Here is a 21,490-nt window from a genome sequence, read left to right as displayed (position 1 = left end):
GGTCGTTGACAGTAGTGAGAAAAGTAAATGTAGCGTCGTTGACAGTGAATGGCCCCCATTCACTCTCAAGACCCTCTGTTTACTTTGATGTGAGTAAATGAGGCGGGCCGGCCAGTATGCCTCCTCAGGTTCCAATTAAAAAATGTCTTGCAAAGAGGGCAGCATGAAATGAGCAGAGAATGGTGTATTTGTAAGCTGAATAAGCAGCATTAATATTCATGTGAAGGGGAAATAATCAGTAGAGCTCAATGATCTTAGTTAAGTGAGATTTCTAAGAGATTTTCATGTGGCTATAATGAGTCACGCATTCGGAAATAATATCCTCTAGGGCAGTGATACTCAACTTGCGGCCCGGGGGCCAGATGCGGCCCGCGATAGGGTGCAGAGTGGCCCCCCGACAATTTCCTAATTCCCAATGAAAAATACGGTTAAATAAAATTTGACTGAGCTCCAGCTAAATTGTCAAATATGGCTGTCTGCTCGCCACCCAGGCACTTACAGTCAGTGTTGGGGGTAACTCATTACAAAAGTAACATATGACATGTAATATATTACTTTTAGCAGTAACTCAGTAATATAACTTATTACTTATAGGATTTAAGTAATATTATACCAGTTACTTTGTCAAGTAACTCAAGTTACAAATTGAGTTACATTTCATTAAATCAAAGCACATAATAAAAAAGATACAATCATTTCCTAATCAAACTGTGTGTTTTTATGCAAATAACCACTATAGATGACAATAACAAAGGAAAAGAATATAATTTAGAATTTTGGATTGTTTACACTGACTTCAAGGCGGTTGAAATAATTTTTCGGGATGGTTCCGGGGCGGCGATCATTCTGCTGCTGCTGTTATTTTGGTGAAAGTAAGGCAAAAGTAGTGTAATAAGTAACGAGTTACTTTACACAGAAAGTAGTATTGTAAAGTAACTTATTACTTTCAAATGAAAGTAACTAGTAATATGTAGTATATTACATTTTGAAAGTAACTTGCCCAACACTGCTTACAGTATATGTATTAACTAGGGATGCACCGATTGCCATTTTCTTGGCCGATTCCGATTTCCGATTTTTGAATAGTCTGACTTGCCGATACCGATTTTTGCCGATTCCGATTTTTTTTTCTAAAAACAACAATTGACAGCTTACACAAACGTTTTTGTAACTTTGTTTGAAAATTAAGATTCATAGAACAATTCTTACATCTAATGGGGATCCAAATAAACAAATAAACAATTCTTATCATTTGCATGAAGTAGGACCATCTCACTCAAACACATCTCAAAATAAAAGTGTTCCAGGTTAGGCTACAGGACAGAGCTTTTTTGTGCAAATACAATGAATACAAAAATTTAATTAAATCCAATAGCCTATATATCCCACAGCTATCATGCATTTACTTTTCCAAAAGAAAACAGGTGCAACAGAACATCAAAATGATCCATGGACAAGGAGTTTATAGACTGGCTCCAGACCAGTCCTCTTGAGTAGAGGGGAAATGAGTTTATGAGTTACAGTAACGATCTTCAGTCTGAATATCAGGCGGAGTTTACACACAGTCCGAAGTTTGGTATGCATATTTTTATCTGCCATCCGAAAAAATATCATCACGCACAGAAAACGTTGCACACTTGTGAGTCCGATGCATTTTTATTATTATGTCCGTCGTTCTCATGTCGTTCTATTTGCAATACGAAACAAATGGTCTCTCCTGTATCCACCACGTTGCAACATGAGTGACAGGCTGAGGCAGCAGCGCTGATGTGGAATGGAGAATGCAGGTCGGGGAATGGTTATACTGGACACAATGCTCACGTTCACCTCGCCAAGCCGGCTGTGCGCGGTGGCGGGTTGCTGGAGCACCGCTTCCCGGGGAGAGAGAGCAGAGAGAAAGGGGCTAGTGAGGTGAAGCGAGCCGCTCAGACTGGACTCCAGCCGAGCGGGACTCGGCCGCATCTCTGTCTCCACGGCTTATTTTCGACTTGCATGTGTGACAAACTGCGAGCTTTGTCTACTTCACTGACGGTGGAAAAAATCCACAATGAGGTATGCTGGCGTGTGTGGTGTGGTGGCTGGGTGCCTGTCTCGGTGCTTTGGGGAGCGCGCACGTCATGTGAAAATCGGCTCACAGAATCGGCTATTTAGAGTGACCGGCGCAGATCACCGATCGAGGCCGATCACATGAAAATCGGCCATTTCCGGTCACGTGCCGATCGATCGGTGCATCCCTAGTATTAACTATGCAAAAAAATGTGAGACTAAACTCCGGCTGACACCCCAAAATCCTACAATCTGCTACAGAAAAAATAATATTAATGTTTATTGACTGGCCCCTTGCTTCCTGTAATTTTGCAAAAGTGGCCCCCAGGCAAAGCAAGTTGAGTATCCGTGCTCTAGGGCCACGCCACTTCTGGGAACCCCCATCCTGTGTAAGTAGGGTTCCCAGAGTAAAACCTGGCTATTTCCACAACTGCTTATGGATGAGCATCATCTGCTGCATGCCATCGAGAACCGTTGGTCGGATCGACTTCAAACTTTGGGAGTGTACCCTATTGTGCAGTGCCCTGTTTTCGTGCAATTAGGCATAGCGCCACCTACTGGCAACATAAAAAATGCGGTTTATCTCAAGAACCGCTCGTCCGATCGACTTCCACTTTGGGGAGTGCGCTTAGGGAGTGCAGGGAGCTGAATTCCGTGCATTTTGGCATAGCGCCACCTACTGGCCAAACAAAAAGTGGTTTATCCCGATAGCCATTCATCTGATCGACTTCAAACTTGTTAAAGGTCCCATTCCGTGCAAAAGCTGTTTTTACCTGTAAATGCATATATACTGCTGTCAGCCCTCCCTGTAATGAGTGGTCACAAGCTCAGAACTGCCACAGTTGGATTTGTCCCTATCCAGCTTCCCCCTGCAGTCTCCTTCAAGCCACACACCCAAACGCTCTGTTTCCCAGACGGGGTATCGGGACGTCACGAGCTTCCTCAAGCATACTGCGCGGGTCTCTCTCACACAAGCTACCTGCAGCATTTTGTCTATAGCCACAAAATTAACACTTCTAGCTGGAGCGACGGTAACTGTACGTGATCCAGCAACTGCGGAGGTGCATTCGGTAAGTCTAGGCATTTTGAGATGTCCTCTTTAGCGTAGCAACGTTAAGTTAGCGATAGCGTTAGTTGTGGACACAACCTAGCGTGCTGGTCCACAGACGCTAATCTGATTGGCCGCTGGGAGCCTGGGGCGGGCTCTCCCTCAGCGGCCAATGGGAACTGTTAGTTCTGAATATATTATAGAAACAGACAATTCTTGGGAAGCGACGAGATGAGGAAGTGAGAACTCCGTCACAACAAACGGGGTTGCTATATTGTCGACAAATTAATCCAGAATCATGTTTTATGGACCAGAGACACACGTTTTTAAGAGGTTACAGCTGCACGAATTGGGACCTTTAAGTGTGCTGCTGGGAACCTGACATAGAGCAGCGCAGAATTTTGTGCAATGTTTGTGCAGAGCGCCACCTACTGGCAACAAAAACGTGGTTTATCTTGAGCACCATTCATCCGATTGACTTCAAACTTGGGGAGTGTGCTCCTGGGAACTCAAAGTAGTGCGGCGCTGAATTTCTTGCAATTTGACATAGTGCCACCTACTGGCAACACAAAAAGCAGTTTATCTCGAGAAACATTTCTCAGATTGTTACTTCAAACTTGGGGAGTGCGCTGCTCGAACCCCGATGGAGTGCGGTGCCGCATTTCATGCAATTTGGACTTATTCCAGGACTGTCTGTATGTCTGTCCTTCGCGTATCTCGAGAACCGTTTGTCGGATCGACTTCAAACTTGCACTTAGGTGGACCTGACAGAGTGCAGTGTGTGTGCGGGGGGAAGCGCCCACGGGGTGGTGCATGGGGGAACGGGCACTGCACTAGTTATAATAAGGAGGATTGCAGTGTTGTAAAGATGTGCAAAAACCACTACGACCAACCTGGCCTGATCAGTGAGCTCAGCAAAATTCTTCATGGCTTCAACCACCAGGGGCTCTCCTGTGGAAAGACAGAGGAAGATCAAAGCAGTTCACCAGACAACCACCAGGGGCTCTCCTGTAGAAAGACAGGAAGATCAAAGCAGTTCACCAGACAAGCAAATCCTTCTCTTCAGGACTCCTGGGGAAAACACTCAATAGCTTTTACAAGTTTCTGCAGGTTTAAATGTAAGACTTTTAATAGTAGTATAGTAGTAGTGTGTGAGAAATATCATGCTTCTCTGAAAAAGTGCACCATTGTTATAAGCACATTTGTACATTAGACTCGGGGAAATGGTGGCCATCTTGGATTTAAGCTCAAATCTGACTTCCCTAAACATAAACCTTATGGTATCCACTCACTATAGCCCTTTTCCCACATGCGTACCGGAAAATTACCTGTAAGTCAATATCGGACATTTCCCTGAATTTCCCTTCACACCTCAGCTTCGCAAGTGAGAATCTAGTCGTCAAATAGCCGGTATGTTGGGGGGTGGGGTGGGGTGGGGTGGGGTGCGGCGCGGGGGGCGGAGGAGAGTGGCCTGGGGTCTGTGCTGCAGGCAACAACAAACACACATGGAGCCGGCGTCCACTCTTTTGATAATATTGCTGACGCGCTTTTTCCTCAAACGTAGACAGCGACGCAGACAAATTAAGGCGAAAATGGAAAGGGATATACGTGCGAACAGAAACAGATTCATGTTCGCAGTCTTGTCCGCTCAACATCGTGCAGAATATGAAGATAGACTAAACCGGGGACAGATCATGACAGTGTTATTATGTACCTCTGCGCTGCTGCGTGAGACTAGAGCCGTCTGGAAGCAAGAGAGACCAGGAGGGAATTTATTTTGGGAAGATGCTCTGAACAATTTTGACGACGTGGAATGGAAGCGTCATTTTCGCGTGTCCCGATGTACGTTCGACTACGTGCTGAGTCTGGTCCGACCCGCATTAACACGCAAGATCACCCGGTGGCGAAAACCACTGGAAGCGCGTTTGCGACTGGCAATAGTCCTTTGGTGGTACGCAACACCAGGGGAATATCGAACAATCAGCTGTGTATTTGGTGTTGGACTGTCTACTGTGTCACACAGTAGACAGTCCAGTCTGTGTGCAACCTGGTCCGCGAAGTCACAGCCCACTGATAGCGGAAAATGACTGGACCCCTTTCTCACCTGTCTGTCTATCGCGGCATACCGCTCTTCTGACTAGCTCAAAACTGGTGAAATGGCCGCGACGACGGGGTCGCGCTTATACCGGCACGGCGCCTTTCCCACATGCAGGCATTTGACCACGTTCCGGTCATTTTGCGGTACAAAGCGCATGTGGGAAAAGGGCTAATGTGAGAAATTCCATGCTTCTTTGAAAAAGTGCAATTTTTTTATAAGCACATTTGTACATTGGACTCTGGGAAATGGCGGCTATCTTGGATTTGAGGTCAAATTTGACTTCCCTCCACATCTGAAAACAAGCCATATGGTATCCACTCACTCACTATGTGAGAGGTTTTGTGCTTCTTTGAAAAAGTGCACAAGTGTTATAAGCACATTTGTACATTAGACCTGGGAGAATGGCAGCCAAATCCAAATTTGTGCTCAAATCTGACTTCTCTTCATATCTGACAATATACCTTATGGTATTCATATGAGATACTATGTGAGATAAATACTTTCATTTTCTTTCTTACTTTTTGAAGAAGAAAAAAAGTATCACTACTCCTTTCATATAAAACTGGGGTCAAAAACGCCCCCTATTAATTTCCTATGTAATGGCTAGGCTGAGTGTTTCTTTGCCATATCTTTGAAATAAATGTATTTTATCATGTAATATCACATGTATTAAATAAATATTGTTTATTTATTATAAATTAAAAAAACGAAAATCATTCATCTGGAGCAACCCGGAACGACGACTCACTGTTTACTCACTGTATACTTACTAATGCCCCACACTTCCGGAATGGTATAGCACCTACATTTTCGGTTTCTCAAAGACGGAAAAGTGGATTTTATGCAACAATTTGGAAGAGGCCACTATATGTATTTAAAAGAAGAGGATGTTGGGCATCGGATAGCGTCTTCACTTCACGTGTTTGGCTCAGGTAAGGGTTCATTTTTATACCTAGACGTGAGAGCGGCACGATTGTTTGATGGGAAATGCGTTGATGTTCGCCGGGCGCTAATGCTCAGTATGAGCGAGAAGCAGGGCCGATTTTACCAACGGGCTTACCGGGGCTGAAGCCCCGGGGCCCGGGACATCAAGGGGCCCAAAAAAAAAAAAATCTTTTTTTTTTTTTTTTGATTGACACCATTGATGTCATTGGAAAGTGACATTGTTAGAACATTGGACTTCACCACTCTAGTCAAACGCTTTGCCACGGCAAAAGTCAGGAAGAAGACATTTCAGGTACGAACAGACTTGAATACTGCTTGATTGATTTGTGCAATAATTGAATAACCATGTGTGTGTGCACTGTAATAATAACAGCAATAATAAATACTAAATAATAATAATAAAAGTGCTTGTTGTGACATCTCAGTGGCAATGTTTTCTTTCCAATCAGGCTGTTTATGAAAGAACATGATGGCTAAACCTACAGTTTGTGTTTGTAAGTTAGAATGCTGACAGGAGAGCAGGTGGTGACATGAAAGTTAGTGAGAAAAGGAGAAGATACTGAATAATGACATCACAACAGTATAATCCTAATGTTGATTTAAAATGAGATATTCCTTTAAATACGGCTAAAAAAGGTTAAAAAAAAACACTCAAATTGTTTTCACTCCCTTCCGCTTGAGGGGGGGGCCCTGCAGAGATGAATAGCCCCAGGGCCCATGAAGTGTAAAATCGGCCCTGGTGAGAAGCGCCCGGCTAGCGGGGTAACAGAAAACCTAGCCTGGTAAACTCACATTTCATTTAATTCTACCAGACCGTCTGGCCTCCAGCCCTGGGAGGGAGTTTTCAGAAATTAGAAAGTGTTCTAGCCAATCAGCGACCCGCCTTGTAGTTGACATTATAACCAGCCAATCAGGAACGCCACTGGCAAAACAGTAATGGCTGCCTCCGTGGCTGTCTACCTCGAGCAGTAACATCAACGTTCGTCGAGTTTGAACAGCCATAAAGTGCAGTTATTGCAGAAATAGACTCAATAACAACAATTAAAGTATGCAACAGCGGAGTTTCTCAGCGGAAAAGATGTTTTCGCCGTTCTCCGAGTGGATTTGGATTTGACTGGATCTGATTGGCTGAAGGAGTTGTCTGTCAAGGCAAGTACACCCGCCCACTGCTAAACACTGGGTGAAACCTGGAGGCCAGATGGTCTCGTAGAAGGAAATGAAATGTGAGTTCACGTGACCGGCTGGTTTACCAGGCTACAGAAACCCTGCTTCAGAAACCCTGCTTTTGGCCATGAAACAAACAAGAGAAAAGAAATCAAATCAAATCAAATCAAATCAATTACAGTATATATGTGTATTGTGTGTGTGTATATATATATATATATATATATATATATATATATATATATATATATATAGTCACAAAATGTCAACTCAAGTAAACAGTGCGACCATGTTTCATATGAGGAGGAGAGGCCTACCGCTGAGCCAGCGCTGACGCACGTTGCTATGGATACGACCTGAGTCACTGGGGTCGCTCAGGTAGGCCAGCCAGAACACAGGAAGCCTACCCATCTCCATGGAAACGTAGTTCCCTGAGGACGGCGCATGCGCGCAAGTGCACACACACGCACACGCACACACACGCACACACACACACAAGGCCTTTTATGCTACAATATAACAATATTTTGGCAGTGTTTCCCACAGGATTTAGAGAATTTGTGGTGGGGGGCCGCAGACCCCGTCTAGGGGGGTGCGGGGGCATGCTCCCCCGCAAGATTTTTTTAAACATTTTAAAGTAAAATGCATGAATTTGGTGTACTTTGAGAAAGCTTAAGAGCTAAATTAAAAGGCTAGATCTATGAAGAACATGTCATCATTACTGTGCTGTGGGTTTACAATGACAAACTAAATTTCTCCCTATAGGTCAGGGATACTCAACTTGCTTTGCCACTTTCGTGAAATGATAGAAGGCGAGGGGCCAGTTAACACATTCACTGCCGTTGACGAGTCAACTCGTCAAGCAGAAACCAACGGTTGACTGCCAATGACGAGTCAACTCGTCAAAAAAAAAAAAAAAAAAAATTTGACGGTGGGACGTGGATCAAACCCTTTTACGTCTCCTATAAAAATATGGGAGCCACCGAACTTGTACAACCCATTCCACGACCCACTAAGTCAGACCTGGGCAAAAGGCGGCCCGCGGGCCATATGCGGCCCGCGAGCGCCCCCTGTGTGGCCCGCGCTGGAATTGCAAAAAAAAAAAAAAAAAAAAATTTTTTTTTTTTTACAGTGCACCTGAATGCAACATGCAAGGTACCCGCTGAATAAGTATCCAAATGTTCATGTTATTCTGGGCAATACTCCACTTCTGTTATAACATTTCAGTCTGGTATGGAATATCTTTCAGTAATCTTTATGACTAAAAGGCTAAAAGTAATCTAATGTGTAAGAAATGACTGTTCTACATTGAAGTAAAAATGGAAATAATTAACTTTCAAAACTAACGGTTTTGGATTTATTTAGCTTCAAGAGTGCATTTTTGTTCGTGTGACCCTCAACACAGGCTTTGAGAATCCCGGGCACCAGCCAATTAGAATTTCCACTAGCCAAAATGTTTTTCTTTAAATAAACCAGAATATGAGTGTTAATTTAAGCATAACTGTTAATTTAAAATGAGGTATTCCTCTAAACCTGACTTCAAATGCCCCCAAAAAATTTGCGCCGGTGCCATTCGGCCCCCAACACTCAGCAAAATCTGGCCCTCTGGTAGCGAGGACATTTTTTTGTAGCCCTCTCTATCATCAAAGTTCCTGGGTTACGGCATTTGTTCGGCCCCCGGCAACAATCTGGGTTTCTCATGTGGCCCCCCATGAAAAATAATTGCCCACCCCTGCACTAAGTGGTGACAGTGCTCTCCAGACTAGAGAAAGCGAGCCAAAACTGCAGGGAAAAGCGTGAGGAAACCATTCTCATACTGTAGAAAACGCTTTCGCGCTGGCGCACAACGGTGGCGCACAACGGTGGGGGGTTCCAAAAATAGACTGGGTGCAACACACAACACGCAGCATAAAGCCCAGAATCGCAAAAGCTTCATCAAAGCTCTCAACCGAAACCCCAAGAAACGAGCGAGCCCCATCCAGGCTCGCCCGACGAGGGGCCGCCAGGCAGCAGACAGGCAGCAGAAACTCGCTTGTGACACACCCGCTGCAGAGCCAAGGAGGGAGGAGGAGAACGCCCACGGAGGGAGGAGTTTGAAGGAGAGGGGGTGCGGGTGCTGTTATGGAGGAAAATACTGTTCAGAACAAATTGTTTAGATGTCTGATGTCTTTGATGCCAAAAATAAATGGTTAAAGTGACTGTTCTATCGAATTTCACAAAAAGGCATTTTTCTCACCTTTCATTTTCAGATGCTGAAACCATGCTGTATTCAACTGCTAATGCCTACATAACTACTAACTCTACAAACTAACTCTTTTAGACAGAGAAAGCACACATTCTATTAGTTCTTTTGAGATATTTTGTGTTCACAAAATCCTAGCAGAAAATAATCCTCGGCTCTTGAAAGATGAGCCAGAATCCTCAAAAAAAACCTTGGCAGAAGCTACCTACAGTAAAAAAAAAACTGTTGGCAGTGAATGTGTTAATAAACAAACAATATACATTTTTCTGTAGCGGATTGTAGGTTTTTGGGGTGTCAGCCGGAGTTTAGGCTGACAGTGTTGTGCACACCGGATAGTTAGTTAGGTTAAGTTAGTTGGGTTAAGTACATACACAAGTGCCTGGGTAGCGAGCAGATGGCGGTATTTGACAATTTAGCAGCTAAATCATAGATTATTGAAAGATATTCCATATTCCAGACTGAAATGCTATAACAGAAGTATTGGCCAGAATGACATGAACATTTATTGGACACTTATTCAGCGGATATCTTGCATGTTGCGTTCAGGTGCACTTAAAAATAATAATAAAAAAATAATAATAATAATTTAAAAAAAAAATTGGTCAACATCTTATTGTGGCGGTCAAAATATTATTGTGGCGGCCCGCCACAAATTCCTTTATGTATGGGAAACACTGTTTTGGGTTATTAAAGAGATGGGGTTGTATGAGCTACTTATCAGTAGTCTGTGTATTGACTGTATATAAAAACAATTGGACTCTCCTGTGTTGAAGCACATCCATGGTTGTGTCCCCGCCACCCTTTAGCAAGTTGGCAGAAACACAGACACACATTTGACCTCATGTCAAAGTTCAGCCTCCTAGGGCAAAAACTGTGCCTGCTAAAGTGTGGTGAACTTTTTGTGGACGACCAACCAACAGAGTGAATTATGGAGCTGTTGGTTGCAGCTAAAAAAGGGGGAAACACTGAAAACATGATGGTATTATAGATGGTGAATATGAGCACAGATGTTGTGTATTGGCAGCTTCATCCTAAAATCCACTCCAACCAGCCTTCAGAAACCCACAGCACACCCTGATCATAGTGAAATACCATAGCCCTGCTCTTCCATCAGCTGCTTGCTGAAGTCCATGTAGACCAAGCCTTCATACACCTGCAAAGGCAAAACAACAATCAGTTCCTGCTTTCCTGGTTCTTAGACGGGAGCTGGTATCTCTACCAATGTGACGGAAATACCCAGAATACCTTGCGGCCCAAAGAAGGTTGAACTCCCGTCATGAAGGGGAACAGAAGAATCACCATGACAACTCTTCAAACAGGCAAGTACAACAATTTGGTTCGGGGTTTGGGTTTGGTCATGGTTAAATAAGAAAGTCCTGAGTCTAACCTTAACCAAGTTGTTCTTGCCTAACCATAACCAGAACAATCATAACCATAACAACCGTCACCAGAACAACCGTCACCATAACAACCTGCATCCTTAAAACAAAAATAAACACTCAATGAAACATGTTTGAAGAGTTGTCATGGTGATTCCTCTGTTCCCGGTCATCCTGACGGGAGTTTGGCCTTCTTTGGGCCGCAAGGTATTCTGGGTATTTACGTCACATTGGTAGAGATAGATGCTGCCAACCGCACATGGGAGAAGTTAAGTTAGCCTGGAAGACTTTCTGCCAGAAAGGGATGAGGCAGAATAGAGGAATCTCCATACAACTCTTTAAAACATGTTTCATTGCATATTTATTTTTTCTTTTAAGGATGTTGGTTGTTATGGTTAGGGTTAAGGATGTTGGTTGTTATGGTTATGGTTAGGGTTAGGGTTAGGCAAGAACAACTTGCTTAAAGGAACACTCTGCCCATTTGCAACCAGCTTTGTCAACTGTCAAACTAGATGAATGACAGAATGTTTGACAGTTATTGAGAGTTGATTTGAGTTAATGAGTTATTAATTTGAGTTAGTGTGGACCAGTGATGTCACTGGTCCACACTTTAACACTCAATAACTGTCAAATTAAATGACAGACTTCAAAACAGTTTACAGTTTTCTGATATACTACTGATGTTCTAATGATACAAAGCTGGTTGAAAATGGGCAGAGTGTTCCTTTAAGGTTAGGGCTTTCTTATTTAACAACCAAACACAAACCCCAACCCCAACCAAATTGTTGTACTGCCTAACCCTAATAACCAATATTTTAAATTAATTTAACATTTTCAAATCAGAAAAATGCATGTTAACAAGGCCAGGTCGAACCCCCCCCCCCCCCCCATACGTGTAGGCTATGTGTTTTTTTACAATGAATTCGTATATCATTAATAATTGGGATTATTGTAAATATTAGGATAGGTGAGATCAGATGACTGCTTACCATGTAAAAGCTTTAATAACACTGGCATTGAGGGCCATAGTGTTATTAAATATTGTACATGGTATGCAGTCATCTGATGTCCCCTCCCCTAAACGTTACATGTCATGACTTGCTCCTTCCTTGGCAGAGATCTGTGCTCCAGCACATTGCCTCGTGTTTCACTGTAAACGAGTAGGCTATTGTGACAAGCGAACTTTTTCAGTGAAACAAGTTCGCTTGTCACACAATACTCGTTTGACTTATTTGAGGGCATGTATGTTTATCGTTCACGTTCGCTAACCTGTCGGTCTTTAAACTCTTTGAACAGGTCGGGGGGCCTGTCGGCAAGATGTTTAGCCAGGTTCGATGTGTTTGAGCCTTTCGCTTGGGTCGCGTTGAAGCACCTTTTACACACTGGTTTCGATGTGTCCACGGGCTTGCCTTCGCTGTCGGCAACGTATACAAAATATTTCCATATTTCGCTTCGTGCATCTGCTTTTTCTACAAGCGTTGGCGGCTTGCAAGACGAAGCCGCTGCCATTTTCGCTGTGTCTGTCCTCCTGTCGGGCCCGGGTGCTGCAGTGAGGACTGAAGGACTCGCCATAGAGCGAGCAGAGAGGGAAGAGGGGAAAGACGGCACGCCCACATGAAGCAGACAGAGTCAGAGAGAGCTTTTTTTCACTTTTCACCAGTCACCATTGGTTCAAGGCAACGATGTGTTTATTAGCCAGAGGTGCATTACCGCCACCTACCGGACTGGGAAGTGGAAAGACATTACCTCGCCCTGCATCCATGCTCAAATGCGGGCGACAGAGTCGAATGTAAGGGCCCTGCTGTGCATGCTGCACACCGGCCCCAAAAATGTAAGTGGCTTGACTGGGATTCAAACCCCCCATCATCAGATTGGAAGGCAAACACCTTATCCAGTAAGCCACAAGCCCATAGCACAAGTTGAGCTGAACATTTTCAACCCTTGCCTTGTCCTAACCATAACAACCAACATCCTTAAAACAAAAAATATAAATGCAACGAAACGTGTGAAGAGTTGTTATGGTGATTCCTCTGTTCTGTGTCATGCCTTTTCCGACTTTAAGGCCTGTCCACACGTACATGGCATTTGACCAGATTCTTTTTGATCTGTTATTTTAGTGCCTGTCATCAAAGACAAAGTTGGTGAACTAAACAGTTCAGAGAACTACAGCGCTATACTGTAGCTCTTGCCAGCATTTTGTCCAAAGTGCTGGAAAGAACTCTACTTAATAGGCTGGAGCAGTACATCCTGACTTCTGATAATCAGTTTGGTTTTAAACGAAAACATGGCACTGATATGTGTATCTTTGCTCTTAAGGAGATTTGAGATAAATACTCAAGGCAAAACTCTTCCACAAATTATGTCAACGAGCGTCCCTAGATCTCTGGTGAAGATTCTGGTTCATTGGTATGCTCACCAGACGATGCACGTTAAATGGGGAAACTCTGTATCTACTCCGTTCCATGTGAATAATGGGGTCCGTCAAGGAAGTATTTTGTCCCATTTTTTGTTAAATATTTGTATGGTCTTCTCAGTTAAATGTCAGTGGAACAGGGTGCATTGTTGGAGACTATCTCATCAACCACCTTATGTACACAGACGATTTGGTGATTTTCTGCCCATGTAGTTCTGGTCTTCAGCAGTTACTGAGGATTTGTTCACAATATGGTATCGATTTCGACATCAAATATAATGCAAATAAGAGTAATACTATGATTGTCAGAAGTAGGGAGGACAGAAAATCAGTCTTTCCTGACTTCTTCCTGTCTGGTGTTTCTCTTAATGAATGTAATGAGGCTAAATACTTAGGCCTATCTGATGATAGGGACATGTCCAGACCGTGTCGTAAGATGTACGCACAAGCGAACATGTTGATTCGTAAATTTAATTTCGGTTCTGTGGCGGTGAAGATTGGTCTTTTTAAAGCGTACTGTACCCCGCTGTATACTGCCCACTTGTGGCACTGGCGTTTTAGCCTGTATGGAATCATTTCTAATTAGAGCTGGGTATTGGTTCAAATTTCAAGAATCGATTCGATTCCGATTCACAAGGTTGCAAATCGATTAATTTCGATTCGATTCGATTCGATTCGATCGATTTCAATATGTTTCAAAATGTTTTTTGATCTGTACCCTGAATTACATGTCCAGTTATGTAACACAGGGGTTCCCAACCAGCCAAGTAGATACACGGGGGAAAAGAAGTTGCAGACCTGTTGTCAATTTTAATGGTTTTAGTTACACATATATTTACTCACCAGGTGGTGACAAAGGGTAAATAACAGCCTTTTCATCTGTCAATAAAGACACTTTCACAATTATGCACAGTGATTTGATTTCAGCCTATATAATTTCTAAAAGTAGATATTAATGATCAAACATTTCCATTCATGTAGCCTACAGTATTTATGTTTTTGTTTCAACTACAAACATAAATAAACGTCAACTTGAAACTATGTTTCAACTACCACACAGCATAATATTTTTAGCCTGTTTATTAAAAAAAAAAAAAAAAAAAAAAAAAAAAAACGATCTCTGGACATATGAATCGATAATCGAGGATTAACACATTCACTGCCAGCCGTTTTTTTTTTTACTGTAGGTAGCTTCTGCCAGAGGTTTTTTTTGAGGATTCTGGCTCATCTTTCAAGACCCGAGGATTCTTTTCTGCTAAGATTTTGTGAACACAAAATATCTCAAAAGAACTAATAGAATGTGTGCTTTCTCTGTCTAAAAGAGTTAGTTTGTAGAGTAAAGGTGCATTCACACCGAGATATTTATTTTTCGCTCTGTCGCTCAAGTCAACCCTTTGGAATCGCTCTGTCGCTCTGTTTAAATCGCTCATCAACAGGCACACGAAATGACGGACATGTGGGGGATATAACGTTACGCAATGTCATGCTGTTTGTCCACTACGAGCCACCGTCATTGTTTACAAGCTAAGCCTATCAGCGTGCTCCTAATGCGAGCTGCATACCGGTAGTACAGACTTCACTTCATGTCAGCTGTCAGCCTGTCAATGCGGTTTGTTGCCACACAATAAACCAGCGGTTTGTTCCAAGCCAGAGTGATCCTTGACTCGCTCTCACACGGCAGCCAATCAGCATTGAACAGCGAGCGACTGATGCCAGCGTATTTTCGCTCGAGTTGGAATATTTCATCTTGAGCGACGAGCGTATTTTCTCCCTATCGCTCTGCCTCTGCCGCTCGGACGCCCAGCGATTATTCTCCCAGGCGAATATACGCTCAATCGCTCGTTTGCATTGACTTTGTATGTAAACTCGACGCCAGCGACAAACTTTAATAGGTCGGTGTGAACGCAGCTTGAGTAGTTATGTAGGCATTAGCACTTGAATACAGCATGGTTTCAGCGTCTGAAAATTTAAGCTGAGATAAATAGCTTTTTGTGAAATTCGATAGAACAGTCACTTTAACCATTCATTTTTGGCATCAGTAAGACGTCAGACATCTAAACAATAGTTTTGAACAGTAATTTCCTCCATAACAGCAGGAAACCCCCCTCTACTTCAAACTCCTCCCTCCGTGTGTGTTCTTCTTGGCTGCAGCGGGCGTGTCACAAGCTCGTTTCTGCTGCTGCTCCTGTCTGCTGGCGGCCGCTGGGCGAGGATGGGCTCGCTCGTTTCTTGGGGTTTCGGTTGAGAAACCCCAAGAAACGGGGTTTCTTTTGCGATTCTGGTCTTATTTATGCTGCGTGTTTCAAAGTGTGTTGCACCCATAATCTATTATGCAAATTTGCAATCCCCCACCGCCAGCAATCAACGCGAAAGCGAAAGCGTTTTCGCCAATCCATTTTACAGTATGAGAATGGTTTCATCGCGCGTTCCCCTGCAGTTTTGGCTCTGCTTTTTCTAGTCTGGAGTCTCTAGTGCTCAGCACTGTCGCCACTTAGTGGGTCGGTGGAATGGGTTGTACACGTTCGGCGGCTCCAATATTTATATAAGAGATGTAAAAGGGTTAGATCAACGTCCCACCGTCAATTTTTTTTTTTTTTTTTGACGTATCAACTCGTCATTGGCAGTCAACCGTTGGATTTTTTTTGACGTATCAACTCGTCAATGGCAGTGAACGTGTTAAAATAAAAATCGATTAAAAATCGGAGAATCGATTTTTTGAACCCAGCCCTATTTCTAATGCCTGTGCTTTTTTTATCTGTTTCTTTTGATATCTCTATTTTTATATTTCTATTCTGTGTTTGGTGTTTGTGGTACTATGGACCGCAGGGGGCTCTGTGTCCTGAATCAAGTTTGAATTGAATTGAATTGTACCCAGGTATTTTTTTAAACTGAGCTTTTTCTATGCGTTCTGGCCTCCCGTCCACACGCAAACTTTTTGGAAAAATGCGCCCGTGTATAATATCTCCGTCATCCGCCATGTGGGTAGGATAACCAGACTTTTGGAGTTGTGACAAGTGTGTACCGAGATTTTGGTGTGTGACATCCACTAGTGCAGGGCTTAAAATTCACTTTGCAAACTGGGGGGGAATTGCCCCCTTATGTTCTTCAGATACGGGGGATTTATAGACTTTGGGGTGTTTTTTTTCAGCCGATACTATAACCAACAAATATCTGCTTCTCATGTTCGATAAGTGATAATTTCACATTTTTGTATTTAAAAATGGAAGTTCTTAACCTAAGTTTATGCACACCTGAGTCTAAATTACTATGGCTTTTGTCAATGTGTTTTATCTGCAGACTAGGAGCCATAGGCTTTTGGTTCTATCAAAGCCTTTATTTTTTGTATTGAGTGATACACTGATATTATATCAGAAGTTCTTTGTTTTGTGTTCATAGTGATGTCAGTTAGATTTGGTTAGGTCAGAGCTCTGGAATATTACAGTTAAATCATCCATCTTTGCTCACTACATCTGCCTTTCTTACTGTCATGTTACTGGCAAAGCTGTAACAAATTTAGCATTGGGGAGAGTTCTATTCAAGTGAATGGGCAGGCATGGGAAGTCTGTCCCACTATAAACCATTAGGGCCAGGGGTGCCCAACCTTTTTTGACCCAAGATCTACTTTTCAAGCAGCCAGCCTCTACCAGTCCAGTTTCAACATCGCAAACGCACACACATCGTTTCCAGCCTGCAGTAACTAACCTCACAACACTTTCTCGTTGTCCCACAACCACTTGACATTAGGGCTGTGAATCATCACTGGCCTCACGATTCGATTCGATTACGATTCAGAGGCTACGATTCGATTCGATTACGATTATCTTAAATCGATGCATCACTTTTTTTCCCCAATACATGATTTATTTTTTCTCACTTTCTTTTTTCTCACTGTGTGCCTACTTTTAAAATAAAAGTGCATTTGAAATTGCATTGTATTATGATCCATAATTAAAATAAACAACTGCATGTACTTCCATTATATTTTTATTTGATTATATATATATATATATATATATATTTTTTTTATAATCGATTTTTGACGCGATCGACCTGGGGTCAGTCCGCGGTCGACCAGTAGACCGCGATCGACAGGTTGGGCACTCCTGCATTAGGCTATCTGTCTGTGTGTTTCCACCGGATTAAAGAAAATACATTACATACATGTTGACTGATGTTTTATGTATTACATAAAATATGACATGTTTTCTTTAGGTGTATATACTTTAGGTGTCATCTGAATGGAAGAATTACTAAATTTGAATATGAAAAATATAAATGTTGGTAGGCTATAATAAACTTTGATTACCAGTCCTTTTCATCAAATTAGTAGCTATAATTGGGAGTGATAGTGTTACAGTTAGGCTACTGGTGGAAGTGCATGGTCACAATATGGCCCTCTGGTAGCGAGGACTTATTTGTGTGGCCCTCTCTATCATCAAAGTTGCCCATCCCTGCCTTAGACAGCGTGGTGACTGTCCGTCCATCCAGTGTTGATGATGTCACAGACCTGCACCACTCGGTCTTGCAGGCCAGCGGTGATGAACAGCTCGTCAGTCTCCACATTCAGAATGAAGTTGGCTCGGATGGGTCGAGGCAGATCCTGAAAGAGAAAAATATTATTGTCAACGTCTTGACACTATTCCCTCACAGCAGTAGCCTACAGTTTTTATCATTGTGTCAATTTTTTTTTATCAAGCGTAACTGTAAATAAACTCAAACATAAAACTTAGTATAGTACATAACTAGAAATACCACATCGTGGTTGTATGCCTCCGCCAACAAGTGAGCAGTCTACATCCATGTCTGTCCAGACTCATACAAGCACAAATACCTTGAAGCCCACAGCACAGTGCTGTGGCCATTGAGCCTTACGCTACGTTCACATAGGGCACCTACGCCTTGCCTCAACCTACGCCTACAGACCTTGAGCTGCGCGTGAACCTATCACATGCTTTTGCGTTCACACTGCACGCCTATTCCACGCTGAACCTGAGCCGAGTTACAAGCGCCTCTCCTCTCTCCCGAGTGTTTTTTTTGGTCACGTGTGGTCCCGAATGATCATGGGTAGGTAAAATAAATCGGATATATTTAATGTGCTATTGATGCTGGATATGTATAACCAGGTCTCCTTCTTTGGTGACTGCTGTCATAGAGAACTGGATGCTGTTGTACTAACGCTAAGTGGATTAACTTTTCAAGATTCAAGATTCAAGATTTTTATTGTCACTCCATGGTACAAGTATCACGTGTGAAATTCTTGTGCTGTGGACTCCGTTTACAACGTAAGACAGGTCAGAGACAGTGTGCATAGGTGCACATAGGTGCACATGTCATGTGCATACTTTAGACGTGCTTGTACATCTTAAATTTGACGTATTTGACATACAGGTGCAAATAGCATATACCTTATTAAACATACAATTAAACATTAGACATACGTAATGGTAGCAGCTACAGTACGGTACAGTACAGCTACTACACTATTTGTGTATGTTAAGGAGTCTCGTGGCCTGCGGGAAGAAACTGTTCCTCTGTTCCTCTGTTTTCATTATCCATCTTGCTTCTTCGGTCGCTATTCTCTCTCCTGAAGATTTGTTTACCGACGGGGAGAAAGCCCCACGTGATAGCCACCCGTCAATCACTCTCTCTCTCGCTCTCTCTGCTCAACATTGTTGTAGTAACACCATTTTATTTTGAAATTCAGTTGACTTTGCCATTTCCCACGGATATTGTCGCGTTTTTCCTTCATGGTTTGACAGAAAAAGTGTGCCTTCACGCGCCTAGTCGGCTTGAAAATAGAACACACGCCTAAAGGATAAAATCGGCGCAGGTCAGGCGAGGCGTGGGTACACGCAAGGTTCATGCTGAGGCGCCCTGTGTACTCAGCCTCATTGACTAAAAAGGACACCTATTTAGAAGCATAGGTAAAGGCAAGGCGTAGGCAAGGCATGGGTGCCCTGTGTGAACGTAGCCTCATGGCACTTTAAGCAATGTTTGGGAGTACCTCAGCAACACAGCTAATTGTTTTCAACATGGAAAATACTCCTAACCCTACGCCAAAACCACCCACTTCTCCCCAACCACTCCCTCTACCCACCACTCTAATCCCAACTCTCTAAGACAGGGGTTCCCAAACTTTTCCGTCCAAGTACCACTACATACAAATTTCCCAGGGACCACTCCCCCCTTGAATGGGTTTTTGGCGCGATGCTTCAAATAAGGTCTGTGGGCAACGCACGCTTATTCAAATGCGAACCAGTGTTCAGCGGGATAATCTTCACACATGAGGACCACTTTCATGAGTTTTGAAGCGTAAATGCGAGCCCTAGAAGTAAAAAGCTCGTGCTAAGCTAATCCAGAACTACACACAGTGTCGCATAGGCTTCCACGTCACGTCATCACTCAACCTGGAGTGTTGTTGATGTGTGCGCTGCTGTGCACTGATTACCCCGGGCTGAACCAGGTGAGGGAAAGAGAATTTCCGTGTTCGTCCTTTGAAGTGATGACGTTATTGACGTATAACATCCCCGTCGACTCAACAGTGTAGTCTCATTTAGCAGCTTTCCTTTGAAGTGATGACGTTATTGACGTATAATATCCCCGTCGACTCAACAGTGTACCGGTAGTCTCATTTAGCAGCTTTCCTCTTTGCGGCAGGAAGCAACAGGGCTTGGCCCTGCTGAAATGCAGTCTTTTTATGAAACACAAATAGAAAAGAAAAGAAGTCCTTACACTGTCTGTGATGTTGTAGAATTTCATAAGACACTTCAGGGTAGCTGAGACGATGGCACTGTAAAAGACATGGAGGAAGTAGAAATGAGTGTGCAATACTTCTAGTTATAATAAATAGCAATAATACGCTATAGCTTTGTGAGCTTTAAAGACCCCCTAAAGTCAAAAACATGTTTTTCTTCTTGTTCCTTCAGTTGGATGTGTGAGCTTCACTGTGCTGAATGATGTCTGTGCAGAGTTGGACAGTAGAAGACTGTTTCCACAATCGTCTGCTGAAAGTGTTTCTCTGAGCTCACTGAAAAGGTTGTTTACAACCAGCATGAATTGGTGACCGGGGCGTAGTGGAGGGTAAACACACAGGGGCGTAGTGGAGGGTAAACACACAGGGGCGTAGTGGAGGGTAAACACACAGGGGCGTAGTGGAGGGTAAACACACAGGGGCGTAGTGGAGGGTAAACACACAGGGGCGTAGTGGAGGGTAAACACACAGGGGCGTAGTGGAGGGTAAACACACAGGGGCGTAGTGGAGGGTAAACACACAGGGGCGTAGTGGAGGGTAAACACACAGGGGCGTAGTGGAGGGTAAACACACAGGGGCGTAGTGGAGGGTAAACACACAGGGGCGTAGTGGAGGGTAAACACACAGGGGCGTAGTGGAGGGTAAACACACAGGGGCGTAGTGTAGGGTAAACACACAGGGGTGTAGTGGAGGGTAAACACACAGGGGCATAGTGGAGGGTAAACACACAGGGGCGTAGTGGAGGGTAAACACACAGGGGCGTAGTGGAGGGTAAACACACAGGGGCGTAGTGGAGGGTAAACACACAGGGGCGTAGTGGAGGGTAAACACACAGGGGTGTAGTGGAGGGTAAACACACAGGGGCGTAGTGGAGGGTAAACACACAGGGGTGTAGTGGAGGGTAAACACACAGGGGCATAGTGGAGGGTAAACACACAGGGGCGTAGTGGAGGGTAAACACACAGGGGTGTAGTGGAGGGTAAACACACAGGGGCGTAGTGGAGGGTAAACACACAGGGGCATAGTGGAGGGTAAACACACAGGGGCGTAGTGGAGGGTAAACACACAGGGGTGTAGTGGAGGGTAAACACACAGGGGTGTAGTGGAGGGTAAACACACAGGGGCGTAGTGGAGGGTAAACACACAGGCGTGTAGTGGAGGGTAAACACATAGGGGTGTAGTGGAGGGTAAACACACAGGGGCGTAGTGGAGGGTAAACACACAGGGGCGTAGTGGAGGGTAAACACACAGGGGCGTAGTGGAGGGTAAACACACAGGGGCATAGTGGAGGGTAAACACACAGGGGCGTAGTGGAGGGTAAACACACAGGGGCGTAGTGGAGGGTAAACACACAGGGGCGTAGTGGAGGGTAAACACACAGGGGCGTAGTGGAGGGTAAACACA

General features: G+C 43.7%; 1 protein-coding gene across 1 annotated transcript in view; it reads right to left on the bottom strand.

Moving 5' to 3' along the window:
* Positions 1-21,490, bottom strand: part of gkup (glucuronokinase with putative uridyl pyrophosphorylase) — a gene marked incomplete at both ends in the record, with an annotated part of 60,777 nt that overhangs the window by 6,821 nt on the left and 32,466 nt on the right. The window contains 5 exons of the mRNA XM_083636859.1: positions 3,988-4,045; positions 7,619-7,732; positions 10,636-10,696; positions 17,843-17,935; positions 20,068-20,125. Coding sequence (XP_083492985.1) covers positions 3,988-4,045; positions 7,619-7,732; positions 10,636-10,696; positions 17,843-17,935; positions 20,068-20,125 — 384 coding nt within the window. The remainder of the gene's footprint in view (positions 1-3,987; positions 4,046-7,618; positions 7,733-10,635; positions 10,697-17,842; positions 17,936-20,067; positions 20,126-21,490) is intronic.

The sequence above is a fragment of the Poromitra crassiceps genome (assembly GCF_964638095.1).
Source record: "Poromitra crassiceps genome assembly, chromosome: 5".
In the NCBI taxonomy this organism is placed as follows: Eukaryota; Metazoa; Chordata; class Actinopteri; order Beryciformes; family Melamphaidae; genus Poromitra; species Poromitra crassiceps.
Note: the sequence above shows the minus strand (reverse complement) of the source record. Positions and strands in the feature narration are given on the sequence as shown.